Source organism: Lactuca virosa, chromosome 1 (genome assembly GCF_052849685.1).
Source record: "Lactuca virosa cultivar CGN04683 chromosome 1, Lactuca_virosa_CGN04683_v6, whole genome shotgun sequence".
Taxonomy (NCBI): domain Eukaryota; kingdom Viridiplantae; phylum Streptophyta; class Magnoliopsida; order Asterales; family Asteraceae; genus Lactuca; species Lactuca virosa.
The window spans coordinates 72,806,941-72,821,435 of NC_136426.1; the positions used below are offsets into that span (position 1 = coordinate 72,806,941).

Consider the following 14,495-nt stretch of genomic DNA (forward strand, 5'->3'; position numbering starts at 1 on the left):
TTTTTCCATGTTATCATCTCGTGTTATTATTTCTGCTATTTTTATAGAAAGACTATACCTCTGACCACGAAGTGTATGGCATAGACATCACTTGGGTATTAGTATGTACCGTTGACCATGAAGTGTATGACATAGGCATCACTTTGGCTTCGTCAGTATGCTAAGATAAGGCTGAAATCCTGAATAATCTAGCAAAATGATATTCCTGAGTATTTTCTGTGCCACTTGTGCTGAAACTTTATTAATTGTATATCAAGTATGGAAAGCTTTTCGCATTATTCACATATGCCTTTGTTGTTCCTTGTTCCTTCCTTGCTTCTGCCATATTGAAGTGTATATATGACATAACGTTATATTGTATCTATTATTGAACTCACTAAGCGTCACCGCTTACCCCTCTCAATGTTTAACAAATTTGCAGGAGATAAGTAACCAGTATAATCGTATACTGTCGGAAGATGTAGAATAGTTTTTACTATTACTTTTGTATTTCGGTTTATGTTTGTATAAAATTACAATATCCTGGGTAGTTATGTAAAATATTAAAACATAGTCGGTTTTTATCCAATCTTTTGTAGTCACTTTATCAATGTAAGATATTGTTTTATAAATATGCATGTAACATGCTTTGGTGTGAGAATGTCTTTAGTACGAAAGTTAAGGTCTTTCATTATACATTGAACATTTTACCCACAAAGACTTAATAAGAAAAAAACAACTATAATATTAAAGAAAGGAAGGGGAATGGAAAGACATATCCTATTTTCGTGTTCCCGAGTTCGAAAGAAAAAAAAAGGAATGAAGTTGTTTGATGATAGAGAACACACCATATGTGAGAGAATTTGAAGAAAATTGTGATTATAGAGGCTACACAATCTATTTGTTAGTATATCTCACATCGGTGTCACACAGTTTTATAAGTGACTATATATGTTGGAGTTTCAATTCTCTCCAACAATGACTCTTTTGGAGAGTCAATCTTGGGTTCCACATATATTTACACTTTTTATATTAGGTTGAATGATAAAGTCGGTAATAGAAAAACCTTATATTTATATTGGATTATTTTCTCTCAAAATCCGTATGTTTTTGGCAAATAGTTCGGAGAGAAGATTATCATGTTAGCCTAATAAGATTATGAGCTTTATTATATATTGTGACAACGAGAGTGCGATAATGATTGCCAAGAATTCAGTGTTTCATGAGCACACAAAACTGTAACATCCCGTTTATTAAATAAATAAATAAATAAATAAATAAAATTAATGAATGAATAATAGCCCTAAAACCCATAATATTTAGCGGGGTGTTGGTTTCGGGAAGCCAAATGATATAAATTGGGTTTTTGGGGGTTAAAGTGTAATTCCGGGATTTATTTTGTAAAGATTTTTAGAAGTTAGGGGGTGTTTGGTAAGTATTGGACTTATTATGAAAGGATTTTGAAGACTGAGGGCTGTTGGGTAAATTACGGATTGGATTTGAAAGGGATTTCAGAAGTTAGGGTAGAAATGGTAAATTTTGGAGCTAAATTGAAAGAAAAAGAAGGAGGGACCGATTGTGCCATTATGGGATGAAGTTTCGTGAGAAGGGGTATATAACCCGTCACCCTCGTCCAACCCTAACCCTAATAGTGAAACAGCCGCCACCCACCTTATATCTCCCTTCAACGCCCTGTTCTAAAATATACATTTATGGATTTCAGAAGCCAAGGCTAGGGGCGTTTTGGTCATTTATGGGTTTTAAGTTTTATTCGAGAAGGTTTCGGGACGGGGTGTGTTGTTAGAAGCGTAGGGCTTCTCGCCACCTTTCCGTAGATATAAAGTTCATCGGAAACAAATCTAGAATGAAGGAGTTATGACACTTTGAAGATTTTGGCAATAATGGCCCTTATGGAGAAAAGTTCACATGGAAGGCCATGCATGCAATTTGGAATGCGTGTGGGTACACCCAGCGTAAGCTAGGTTACGCCCAGCGTAATGGAGCAAGTGATCGCGGGTGCGGGGAGGCGTACGCCCAGCGTACGCTCAGAGTCTTAAAAACCTATTTTTAGGGTGTGCCACTATATGAGGAACATAATGGCTCCAACCCTAGCCCCCTTATCAGCCTCCCCAACTTCAGAAAAACCCTAGAACGCCCCAACCCTTCATTTTGTGAGATCTTGACCTTGGGAAGCTTAGTTTGGTGGTTTAAAGCTTGGAAGAGAAAAGAAGAAGAGTGGCAAGGAGGAACCTTGGAGGCCAGAGCTTATAGATCTGAGATAACATCATCTTCTAGAACACTTTGAAGGTATAAAGCTCACAACTTTACTTAAGGGTGCTTAGATCTAGTATGGTTTAGTTTTTGGTCCAAAGGTGAAAGCTTTATGGCTTAAATCCGATTTCCAGACCAAGGGTTGCCTCCCTTGGTGCTAAATGACTCCCTAGAACAGAAAGTTGATATCTTGATGGTCCAAATGAGTTCATGCATGAGTTAAGACCTTTCTCCATGGAAATAGATTATGGTTTTTGGAGTTGGAGCTTATGTGAGTCATGGAAGCCATAAAGTAAGCAACTTTATGGTTTAAGACATGAAATAAGAGCTGGATCTGAGTTTGTAGCCTCTGAATCGGAGTATTAAGCACTTAATGGAAAGATGGCTTAACAGGGTCTACGTTAAGCGTATGTGCAGGTACGCCCAGCGTACTCGTCATCAAGCCTGTACGCTAAGCGTACATTGGAGTACGCCCCGCGTAACGCTGCCAGTTTGGGTTTCGAGCATTTGGGCCTCGGTGTGGGCTGTGCTTTGGACTATAGGTCTTTGGGCCTTAGTGGGCCATCAGGAGTCAGTGATTATGGGCCAAGTATATGTTTTGGGCTTAGGGTAAGGCCCAATAAAGGGATTGGGCCCAATGTAGCAAATTGGGCCATTAATGGGCCAATAGTGGGCGTGGGAAGCCTATCTAGTGTTTGAGCCTTAGTTATGGATCATATTGGGGGTAGGGGTAAAATGGTCATTTTATCCTGAGAAGGTCTATTGCATTGAGCTAAGTGTTATTGATCTTGGTAGCTCGGGGAGCTGAGGGAGCAGCAGTCGGGGAAAACTTCAGTTAGCAGCCAAAAGGTTATCAGCAAAGTTCAGCAGTGCAGCTGAGTTTCCCTTTGTGTGAATGGGTCTACGGCCACAATGCCGGCCCATGTAGTTATGAGTAGGAAGACGCGGGGGTTAGCCCTAGGCACTGTATGCTAGTATGCTATTCCGGACCAAGGTCCGATGTCGGGTGGGTGCCTGAGGAAGGTTTATGTGTTAGTTATTCCGGATCAAGATCCGATGCCGGAGTAAGCCCGAGGAAAGTTGCATGTTAGATTATACTCGTTGTCTGTGTGATACTTGTGTGTGCCTGGTAGGGAGGTGAGTGTGGGCGAGGTCCCGTATCTCACCATTAGCAGAGTATGGACGGGGTTCCATATCTCATTAGTAGCAGAGCAGGGGCGAGACCCGAGTTAGGAAAGTAGTGAGTGTGGGCGGGGGCCCGTATCTCATTATCAGTAGGAGTGTGGACGGGGTTCCATGACTCACTAGTAGCAGGACAGGGGCGAGGCCCAAGACAGGCGAGGCCTTAGGACAGTAATGCAGTAGGGTATGTTCAGTTTATGTGTTATGTGCTATGGTTATATGTTTGCATGCACTTAGCGGGCGGGGCCCAGAGACAGGCGGGGCCTAAAGTAAAACTGATCTGTATACTGAGCGGGGCTCGAAGCCAGGCGGGGCCTGGGATCGGGCGGGGCCCGAAGTAGCGGACGTGGCCCAGTGCTTGCAGTATGTGATTATGCATGGGATATGGTAGGTTGGGGAACTCACTAAGCTTCGTGCTTACGGTTTTCAGTTTTGGTTTCAGGTACTTCCGGTAGCGGAGGGAAGAGCTCGGGGTGATCGCATGGCACACACCATTGCTTATTCAGCCTGGGATGTTTTACTCTGATAAAATAAAATAATGTTTTAGACATGATACTCTAATGTGATATGTTTTGAATGAATGGTTGACACTTGTGGTTTATTTATTAAATTAAAAATGAAATTTTTGGTCAGGATTTTTGGGTCGTTACAGATGGGCCATCGAAGAACAAGTATATGGACTAGAATATTTGAATGGGCTTTAGGTAAGGCCCATGTGAGGGGTGTGGCCCAATTTGGAAAATTGCCATAGGTGGGCCATAATTGGGCCTTGACGATTATGTGATATTTGACCATTGGAATGCCAAATGTTTAGACTGGAATAAATGGTTGGGCCTCAAGGTAAGACCATGTAAAGGTTTGGGCCCAATTTGGAAAATTGGGCCATATGTTGGGCATTGGTTCATTGTTTGACTTTTGGGCCTTTGGATTGGGCCTTGGGCTTGAATCAAGTTAAGTAGGGGGTAAAGTAGTCTTTTACCCCAAGCATGGACTTATGGTTATGTGTTGGAACCCAATTATTAATTGGGTGTTATTTTGATGTTGACAGTTCAGGAATCTGTCATCCAGCAGCCAGAGTTTTGTCCGCGGGACTTCAGCAATGTGAGGTGAGTTACCTTCCAGTAGAAGTGGGTCTAAGGCACCAATGCCGGCCCACTAGTAGGTGATTATAGTTAAGATGATTGTCTTTGTGATAAATGTCTAGTATGCCACTATCCGTTATGCTTTATGTGCTAGTATGCTACGTTATTATGCAATAGTGGTAGGGGTGAAATAGTCCCCGGTTACCGGTTGAAAGAGATCGAAGGGGTAGGCCAGCACCCAGATATGCTAGGCAGTATGTGATTTATGTGTATATGCTAGAATATTATGTGGTAGTGGTAGGGGGTGAAATAGTCCCCGATTACCGGTTGAAAGAGACCGAAAGGGTAGGCCAGCACCCAAATATGCTAGGCGGTTACCGGTTGAAGGAGACCGAAGGGGTAGGCCAGCACCATATATGTAGGCGGTTACCGGTTGAAAGAGACCGAAGGGGTAGGCCAGCACCCAGATATGCTAGGCGGTTACCGGTTGAAAAAGACCGAATGGGTAGGTCGGGCACCCAGATATGCCTGACTGTATGTTATTTGTATGGTGTGTGGTATGATGGGGGAACTCACTAAGCTTTGTGCTTACGGTTTACAGTTTTGGTTTCAGGTACTTCTTTTCAAAAGGAAAGGAGCCGACAGGATCGCAACGCATCACACTATGTTTTCTACACATGAGATATTTAGGATTATACTCTGATATTGTTTCATTATGACATGTTTTGATTATTGACATACTGGTTTTGATATGGGATGACACTATGGATGCTTTTATACTATTGGTTTTATAATAACTTAATTAAAAATGAAATTTTTGGTCTTGAATTTTGGGATGTTACAAAAACACATTGTGATTGATTGTCATTTCACATGACATCATCTCCAGAAGGGCACTATCTTTCTTCCTTATGTTTCCTCAACTTTGCAGATTTCTGACATTCTTACAAAGCCATTGACTGCTCATCGATTTCATTTTCTGTCTGACAAACTCTCAAAACTTATTGTTGTTGCATTGTGAGTTTGAGGAGGATGTTAGCCTAATAAGATTATGGATTTTATTTTGTATTGGGTCTTATGTTGATCCTTTAGCTAGAAAACCCTAATTAGCTAGTCTATATATTCTGTGTTTTCCTTTCATTGTAACTTGTACTTCTCATTTGATAATAATATAAAACCCTAACCGTTTTATGTCTTGATAGTTTACATATCAATTCACTTTTTTTCGATTATTTTTCATTAAAAAACAAAGAAACAATATTTTGATTTTTTTTAATCATTTATTTCCATTTCTTTTCAATTCGCTTCTTAAAAAGAACTCTGGAAAACAGGGTAAGCGATTTCATATTAGTTACACAAGTTAAAACAAATCCTTATTATAATACAAAACTAGAAGATATCTATAAAATCATATAATAAAATTCTAAATAATAAGAAGAGTAAAAAAACATATTTAGGAAGCATGCGTTTTAACAAATAACGATATGTTTGACATCATCATCTTGAACTACAAAAAATGGTTGAATTTTGATCGATTTCAAAATCATACTATTCTTATTTTAAACATTCAAAACTAATATTAAATTGAACAAATATCACATAATTAAATATTTGTAAATATAATTTTGAAAGCGATGGAAGCCAATAGTTGTTGAACGTGTCACGTCTTTTGAAGTTTGGTTATGATTGAAGGAAAGGCCATGACTTTCTGTCCACCACAATCTTCTACTCCTTAACAAATTTTGTTTATAACTTTATTTTTATAACATATAAAAACTCCAACCCTTTGTCAAAACCTGTACGTATGCCACTTGTACACTTGTCAATCCAAGACTAGTATGACACGTGTACATTCACAAATACAAATATGACAGTATAGTACCTGTGGTATACAACAAAGCACACTCGACTCTGTCTCAAAGATCTAATTTGCCCGAGGAAGTTGGCAATTGTTTTCCTATAGTGAAAGCAACCACTTTTATTAGAAAAAATAATAATAACTCGTAACGTTATAAATATTAAGTTGAGAGATTAAATACCAAATCATTAGTTATGGGACTGAATTTAGTTAATTTAGTTATTTATATCTTGTATATAAATAGAGTAGCCTACATTAGAGTTAAACTACTCTATGTCTATATAAAATACAAACAATGAATAGCAAATTCAATTTGACATCGAGTCTCACAGCTTAATAACATGTCAGTATACCTTTAAACAAGGCTTTTAGATTGTATGGCGACGTGACACTAGAATCACCGTTCCAAAACATATTTGCGAATTGTCGGCTCGCCACTTCATTAGGATGATTAGAATCAAAGAAAAAATAATCACTAGCATTTTTACACAATTTAAACTCCTTCACTCCTCTTTTCCCTCCACAAGTATAAATCCCACCAAAAGGACCACTACCACAACACGCAGTGTCTCCTACCTTGAAACCTTCAATTCAAATTTCAAAAATCAATGGAAGTTTATAAATTCAAAACAATGAAAGATATGGGTATTGAACAATACCATATTTTGGTGGGTTCTTCATCCTTTTCCTAATGGCTGTATTGAGATCATACTTTGCATACTTGAATCCTTCCAATTGGTTCTCGAGCTCTTGAAGTTTCTGTGAAAGTTCCTGGTTGTGTAGACTTACGATGATGTCAATTTCTTCACTGCAAGTATTGTCTGGTCGTCCTGCACGAACGCTTGGCCAACACCCTATTGGCGGGACTGTAACGATTCCAATTTTCCTTCCTCCTCTTTCATGGATCCCCTTTTTAAAAAAGAATTGAAGATCTGGAATTTGAGAATCGAGGTAATTAAAAAGGAACGAAATATTTGTTATTTGATTACCTTGAACGCATCAGTCAAGTTTCCGATCACCATTCCCACGTACTCTTCATGTGTATATGGATAAAGAATACTCTCGTTGTTGCCGACGGGGCTCAGATAGTCGTTGCCTCCGCAGCTGAACAAGTAGACGGCATCGGATAACAGCTGTTCGGCTTCCGAATCGCCTAAATTCTGTCTAAATTGTTTCTCTAAATCGCGGAAATACTGTAGCTGTGTTTTTAGGTCAACTACCTACACCAATTTATATATGGAATCAATAGATGAGTAAATCGAAATATAATTCATGGAAACGAAGGGATTCATACAAATCCAGCATGGCTTTCGACTAACACACCAGCGCCTCCCGACGCAAAGTTTGCTCCATACACAAATTCCTTATTCCGGGGATTGAGATACGCAGGAATGAGCGGCAGTTTCGCTAACTCGGCTGTTTGATAGAAGGTGAGTTAGGAATGAGGAAGAAAAAGAGATAGGCGGTTGTTCGTAAATATTCTCACCGACGAAATCAGGGATGAGACGACCATCGGAGAATCTTCCACTTGGAGGATTGAAGTATGATTCGCCATACGGAAAAAAATTCGCCTGGAATTCTGGAGTTGTGTTTATGTAGTTGTTGTTTCCAGGATCGTATAGCGAATCACCGAAAACGAAGAGCGCAATGTGTTTGTGTTTGTTGAAATGCGCCTGAGAAATCTGGCAAAGTGTAAGTATGAAGAGACATGAAACAGCTAGTGGAAGACCCAAATTGGTAACTGCAACAGCCATATGTCTAAAGCTGATCATCAAGTTGGCTTGCCGGCGTTTTTATGGGTGAATGTGTCGTTCTACTTTTGGATCGTATTTTTGACTCGACCCAATCAGCCGCCTTAACTAGATGGGTCAACAAGACTGGGGGATAACGATATCCCAATTAGGCTATCCGGGATGGGGCTATTTCCACGTGTGAACACCACCCCAACTCCCGTGCGGTGCGTGTGACGTGGCTCTGGATACGGGACGAGACGACGGATCAAAACCTTTCTTTTTGTAACGGGTGGATTTTGGTGGAACGGTCTATTGACCGTTTAACAAATAAAAAAAAATTATTTTTTAAAATTTAAACACATTCAACTTCACCTATAAATTATCTACTATTTTATTTACAATTTACACTTCAAAAAACACTCTCTATATTTTATTACCATCTACAAAAAACACTCATCTCTCTCATATATATATATTTTTTCTATCTATACGAATTCAAATCAAAACATCCCAAACACTCCAAATGCAAATGTTAACTATATGTAATTTGTGTTTTTTATATTAATGTAATGTGTTTTTAATTTTAATGTAATGTGTGTTTTTTATTTAAATTATGGTTTGTATTTTGTTTTTTTTAATATAATGTTAAAAAAATAAAAAAAGAAATTTGTGGAGTGGTAACCATTTCCAATGTTTAATGGGGTTGATAGTGGGTTGGTGGTGAAAATGATGTGGCGTACATGTGGCAACATTTTTTTGGTGGGTTGGATGTGACCACTCCCAAAGCCTTAAAGAATGTCTTATTTTGTCAAAGTTTATGGCTCTAATTTAATATATGCATGTATTTTTTTCTTTGCATTTTTTGTTCATAAAACATTGTTCGCCAACGTTTCTTTCATGATATAAATGCAGTTTAAAGATAAATGTTAATTTAAATCTTTCAATTAACTATTTCCTCAATTTTCTGAATCTTTTAAAATTTAAAGTAACACATATTAATAAAAACGACAGAGCACTCATAAATTGATTCAGTTCACCAATTAAATGCTAATCAAGTTCAAAATTAGTATGTTTGTTAAAATTTTCAAATCAGCTAATTAAACGAGTGAATTTTGAAAGGGGGTCAAAATTATGACCTAATGCAAGTTCGGTGGTATAAAATGTATAATAAGACGAGTTTCATCTCGAGCATGATTAGATAACGGTCAGCCGGTCATAGAGGCCGTGCCACGTGCGGGGCTTTGAATTTTGGTCAGAGTAATTTATGTGGTTTTCATTATACTCCTTCATGGAATAAAAAAAAAACATGTGGTGAGTTTTATAAATGATTCATCATGTTTTTGTTATATTTATTTATTACTTAAAAGAATACAAAGTGTTAAATAAATATAAAAACTCCAAACCCAAAATTGTGTTACAACAAAAATTGTTGATGGATGTTTATGAACTAATTGGGGTGGATATTATATGAATATCCATTATTTGGAACTATACATGAAGAAAAATTAAATATCAATGTACCTTTTATTGCAATTTATTTTTTTACTCATTAGATCAAGACAAATGTCAAAATCAAGATAAGGAATGAAGAGAGAATCTCATAGGGACCAAAGTGGAGGCCATCAAATATGGGGTTGTGATTGGGCCTTCTTGTGGGGCATTTGGTGCACCCGGAACGACATTCGTTTCAATCGCAAAGTTAAAAACATCTCTGTTCTCGCCTCAGAAGTCATTAGCAATAGCTTCTTATGGTTTAGAGTTCGTTACAAATACGGTAGAAACTTGTCTTTAGATAGCTGGATGTAATCTGTCTTCTTCTCTTGCTGTTTTGTATGCTCTAGCCCCTCATTAGAGTTGACGTTTTTCTTGAATGAAATTTTTTTCTGAGCTGTTAAAAAAAAGGGACGAAGAGAGAAAATTTGTGGATTCAATGTGACATCATTTTATATGGGTAGGAAGATTGGTAGAATATTTAATTTTTGTATAGAAACAATGGCTCCTTATAGATAAAAAATTGAATTTTGAAAGAAATAGCTAACTAAATGCTTTCTAACTCGGGATTGAGTGATGGTTTTGGGGAGAGGCCATGCCAATGACATGTTATGTTTTAAATAAAATTTCAAACAAGGGACCAAAAGAGTCCGCATGAATTTTGGTTCGTAAAAACTCCCGATTTAAGTTATTGTATATGTAGCACACTATTTTTTTCCTCAAAGATGATTACTATGGTTTTTCAAAATATTTACAAGATTCATATCATTTTTTATCAAAAATATGGTCCAAACAAAAACATTTGTTTTTAAAACATACATGCATCATTTGAGTGTTACAATTTCCTATCATTACATATACCATAGTAAAAATATAATACTAACCAAATAAAGCAATTCAACACGTGAAATCAACCTCGCAAAAATAGTATAACATGATTCCACTAAAGCTATCAACTATACCTTCCACACTACCATATTAAAATTGCCGCCATCTCAGTGCTACATCATCACCATATCCACACACATCCATGTGGAATACTAACCACTCCACATCACCAAATTAATTTTACTTTTCAATTATTTAATAAACGGTCTCAATGCTACATCATCACCATATCCACACACACCCCTATGGCATACTAACCACTCCAATCACCAAATTAATTTTACTCTTAAATTATTTAATACACGGTCTGATTTTTCTCATTTGAATTGTTTCACATTGCACATACCACGCATGGCCACACCATTGAGCCTCCATGTTGCCACCAAGAAGGTGTGTAGTGCGCGTAGATGTGGTCATGTAGGCACCACGCTAGTGGCGTTGCAAACATACAAAACAAACCTAACTATACAATTGTGTATGTCTACCCAAAGAAGATGACATATTTATTTAAAACGGGTATTTCCAAAAGCTACATTAGCTTTGGTGTAAACCTACTAAATCCTAAAACTGCACGAGAATTCCCGAAAGAGAGTACGAACATGATTACAATATGTCCCATAAACCCAAATCGAAAAGCAAATTGCTTTGGTCGAACGGAATTTTGAAAAGACAATCTAACTTTGCTCTCTCATAATTCTCCTAGTGAGGACGACTATTCCTCATGCACCAATTTCGCCGAATCAAAATGAAATCAGCATTTTCAATGTATTTTACGTAGGTTTAACGTCTATTCATGGACTCAAAGAACCAAACTATGTTTTAGGGTTAAAGCTACAAACTATAGCAGTGTAGCCACAAATTTTAACAAGCACACGCATAAAACTTATAATTTCAATCTATATAACATGTCCCTTTTCTTTACAAAATAAGGTCAAGAATGTGATCTAAAATGAAGTTGATAGAATTAAAATTTCTATATATATATTAGAAGCTCAACCTAGAAAGATGGGAAATTATCATGGTCATTGGAAGAGAGCTTTGAGATTGTAAGTTCCTCTACTTGCTTCTTTGTTCCACATTTCATGAGCCATTTCTTCATAAACTCTTTCAGTGAAATGATAAGAGTCCCAAAACACATACTCTTTAGGATTCTCGCACACTTCAAATTCTTTCACCGGCCTCCTCCCTCCACAGCTAAACGTTCCTCTAAACCGCCCTGTCCCACAACATGCCACTTTCCCTTCCTTGTAACCTAAACATAAAACATCATTTTGTCAATCACATGTCACTTTAATTCAAATAATTTTTTTTAACAACACACAATGTTGCACATATATACCGTATATGGATGGATGTTTTATTCTATGCTTGATATTGCTACTGAAGTCGTATAGAGAATATCTGAATCCATGCAGTTGCTTTGCTAATCTTTTTAGCAACTTTGCAAGCTCTTGGTTATGTAGTTTTGCTAGCAATGAAGCCTCCTTTACACACCCAACGGATTTACTTAATGGATTAAGAAGTATCCTCATCCCTGGAATACAACCCAATGGACCCAAATTCAGAAACCCAAATTTTCTGCCTCCTCTTTTGTGCAACTCCTGTCCAAATTGTAAGCACTTAATGTCAAATCTTGAAAATACTCCGTTATTGTGTATTAAAGAGTTGATATACATATACATGCTTACTTTTATAGCGGTTGTTAAATTACCAAGAACAATTTTTACAAGGAGGGAGTTGGAGTATGAGGAGGTGAAATTAGTGGAGTTGGTAATCAAGTATGGGCTTGCGTAATCGTTTGTTCCAATGCTAAACAAATAGACAGCTTTTGACAATGTGTCACTAGCCTCAGTGTTCCCATAAATCTTTCTCAATCGATTCACCACCTTCTTGTGATTGCTTAACTGGGTTTGAAGACTGATTACCTGTCAACAATTAAAAATCATATCTTTTTTAAATATTTTTTAAAGACTTTGATGAAAGTGACACAATGAATGACATGATGCTTTAGTTCTATATTTAGAAAATCACATGTATCCATCATCTATTAGTACTACTATAACACTAAGAGTTGAAAAATAGGACCATTACCCACCTCTAGCTACTTGTGTTTTTAAAATTGGAGTTTAGCCTGAAACATATGTTGGACCTATCAGTTTTGTCCCTGCAACTTTCCTACCCACACCACATGCATTCTTCCACTTGATAACCAAAAAAAAAAGGTTTCTTGATACTTTTTGTTCACACCTTTGTTTCTATAATTTCAAAATCTTTTTTTTTTCTGATAAGCATTAACAATTAGAAAAAGATTATTGGCACACAAGAATCTGTTTATAGTTAACAAAGTAGATTTCCTAAAGATATGGGTATCCATATACCCTATTAACTATTGTTTCCATTAATTAAAAAAAGCTGGATTTAAACCTTTAATAGATGTGGTTTTCCACAATCGAACTTGGTTGACTATTCTATCTTCCATGTGAACTGCACTCTGACCATGTGATTTTGTAGATTCAATTTCTGAAATTAATTAATTGTAGTTTATGTTGGTAATTTTGGCAAAGGTGGGGGGTCAACTTCAGAAAGTGATTTGGTTGGTATTACACCCAACACAATGAGTGGTCTAAAATGTTCACTTACCAGTTAAAAAGGCAAATCTTCAAACTACTTTCCTTTTTCCATCATGGAACCAAAAAAAAAATCTAAAAATTGATCATCTTTTTAATCTCAAGAACTTAAAATAATATATAATTTGTGATAATAGCGAAGATAACTGCATAAAATCTGCTCCAGAAATCTTACAATAACTAAAGCTTTGTTTGAATATGCTTGGAGAAAAAGGGGTAATAAACTATAATAACTAAAGCTTTGTTTGAATATGCTTTAAAGTTATGTTTGTTGAATATGATATTACTTGTTGTTTCTGCACCAAAATAATTACGTACCGATCCCTGAAACGTTTCAACAAGAGCACCTGCTCCTGCGGATGCAAAGTTGGCTCCGATCTTGTAATACCTCCGGCTGTCAGGCTCCATATACGGCGGAATCAAGGGCAACTTGGCGTACTTCACTTTTTCATGATTATGGAAAATAGTAGTTATGATTAAGAAACGGAATCTGGGAAGTTTGATATGAAAGAGCAGATAACAGAAAACAAAAAGACTTACAGATGAAATCAGGAATGATACGGCCGTCGGAGAAGCGGCCGGTGGGGAAGCGGAAGAATGTTTCTCCGTATGGAGGAAAATTAGACTGGTCGAGAGTGGTGGTGTTAATGTAGTTGTTATTTCCAGGATCAAAGAACGAGTCTCCGAAGACGAAGAGCGCAGCAGCGGCATGTTTTTGGGATTCGATTGATCGAGATGCGAGGAGAAAGAAGATGAAGAAGAAGCAAAGTAAGAATGGTGGTGCCATTAGAAATAAAGGTGCCTTGATGGAGGAGATTGTTTACATCTAATTGCAGACAAATGGTGCTGACTAATGGAAACTTTTGAACTTCTATTTTCGGTCTGCAACAACCATGTACGGCGGTGCCATGTGGATCGGCTCGCTTTCCTTTTTCTCTAATATCTTTAATACACCGGATATTCACAAAAATAAAGGTATACGACATATTTACAAAAAAAAAAAAAAAAAAAATTAATGTTTGAAAACCAATAATACAAAATCCATTTCTTAGGTCATTTGTTTTTTAGTTGTATTTAATAATACGGTTTTTTTTCTTTGTTCATATTATTCAAACGGGTAATTATATTAGGGATGAGCATAAGCGGGTATCCGCCTATTTTTGCTGGAACCGGAACCGCTCTCGGAACCGGCGGTTCTTAAGTTATTGGAACTGGAACCCAAGGCCGATCCTGAGGATTCAAATACACGGGACGAGGTGGAAAAAAAGGCCCTTAGGCATTAACGTGTAACGAATTAAATTACATAAACTGGTTTTTTTATGATGTCTGATTTCATCATTCACTAACTATAATATGATAACATTCACATTCTGATTCAATTTCA

The 14,495-nt window shown here is 37.1% G+C and overlaps 2 protein-coding genes across 3 annotated transcripts; both read right to left on the bottom strand.

Annotated features, from left to right (window-relative positions):
• Positions 1-6,246: 6,246 nt before the first annotated feature.
• On the bottom strand, positions 6,247-8,239 carry LOC145145821 (GDSL lipase-like). Of its 2 annotated transcripts, XM_079074964.1 has the most exons (7): positions 7,859-8,239; positions 7,667-7,788; positions 7,362-7,592; positions 7,032-7,281; positions 6,726-6,956; positions 6,397-6,471; positions 6,247-6,310 (listed from the first exon to the last, which is right to left on the bottom strand). In XM_079074964.1, the coding sequence occupies exons 1-6, from the start codon at positions 8,142-8,144 to the stop codon at positions 6,431-6,433; spliced, it is 1,161 nt and encodes a 386-aa protein (XP_078931090.1). In that variant the 5' UTR covers positions 8,145-8,239; the 3' UTR covers positions 6,247-6,310; positions 6,397-6,430. The 2 variants fall into 2 exon arrangements, with proteins under 2 accessions (XP_078931090.1, XP_078931088.1); XM_079074962.1 differs by having other exon boundaries at positions 6,247-6,471.
• A 3,104-nt stretch (positions 8,240-11,343) lies between these two features.
• On the bottom strand, positions 11,344-14,055 carry GLIP5 (GDSL-motif lipase 5). Its single transcript, XM_079074965.1, has 5 exons — positions 13,652-14,055; positions 13,430-13,554; positions 12,173-12,409; positions 11,824-12,085; positions 11,344-11,736 (listed from the first exon to the last, which is right to left on the bottom strand). The coding sequence occupies exons 1-5, from the start codon at positions 13,896-13,898 to the stop codon at positions 11,507-11,509; spliced, it is 1,101 nt and encodes a 366-aa protein (XP_078931091.1). The 5' UTR covers positions 13,899-14,055; the 3' UTR covers positions 11,344-11,506.
• Between the last annotated feature and the right edge of the window lie 440 nt (positions 14,056-14,495).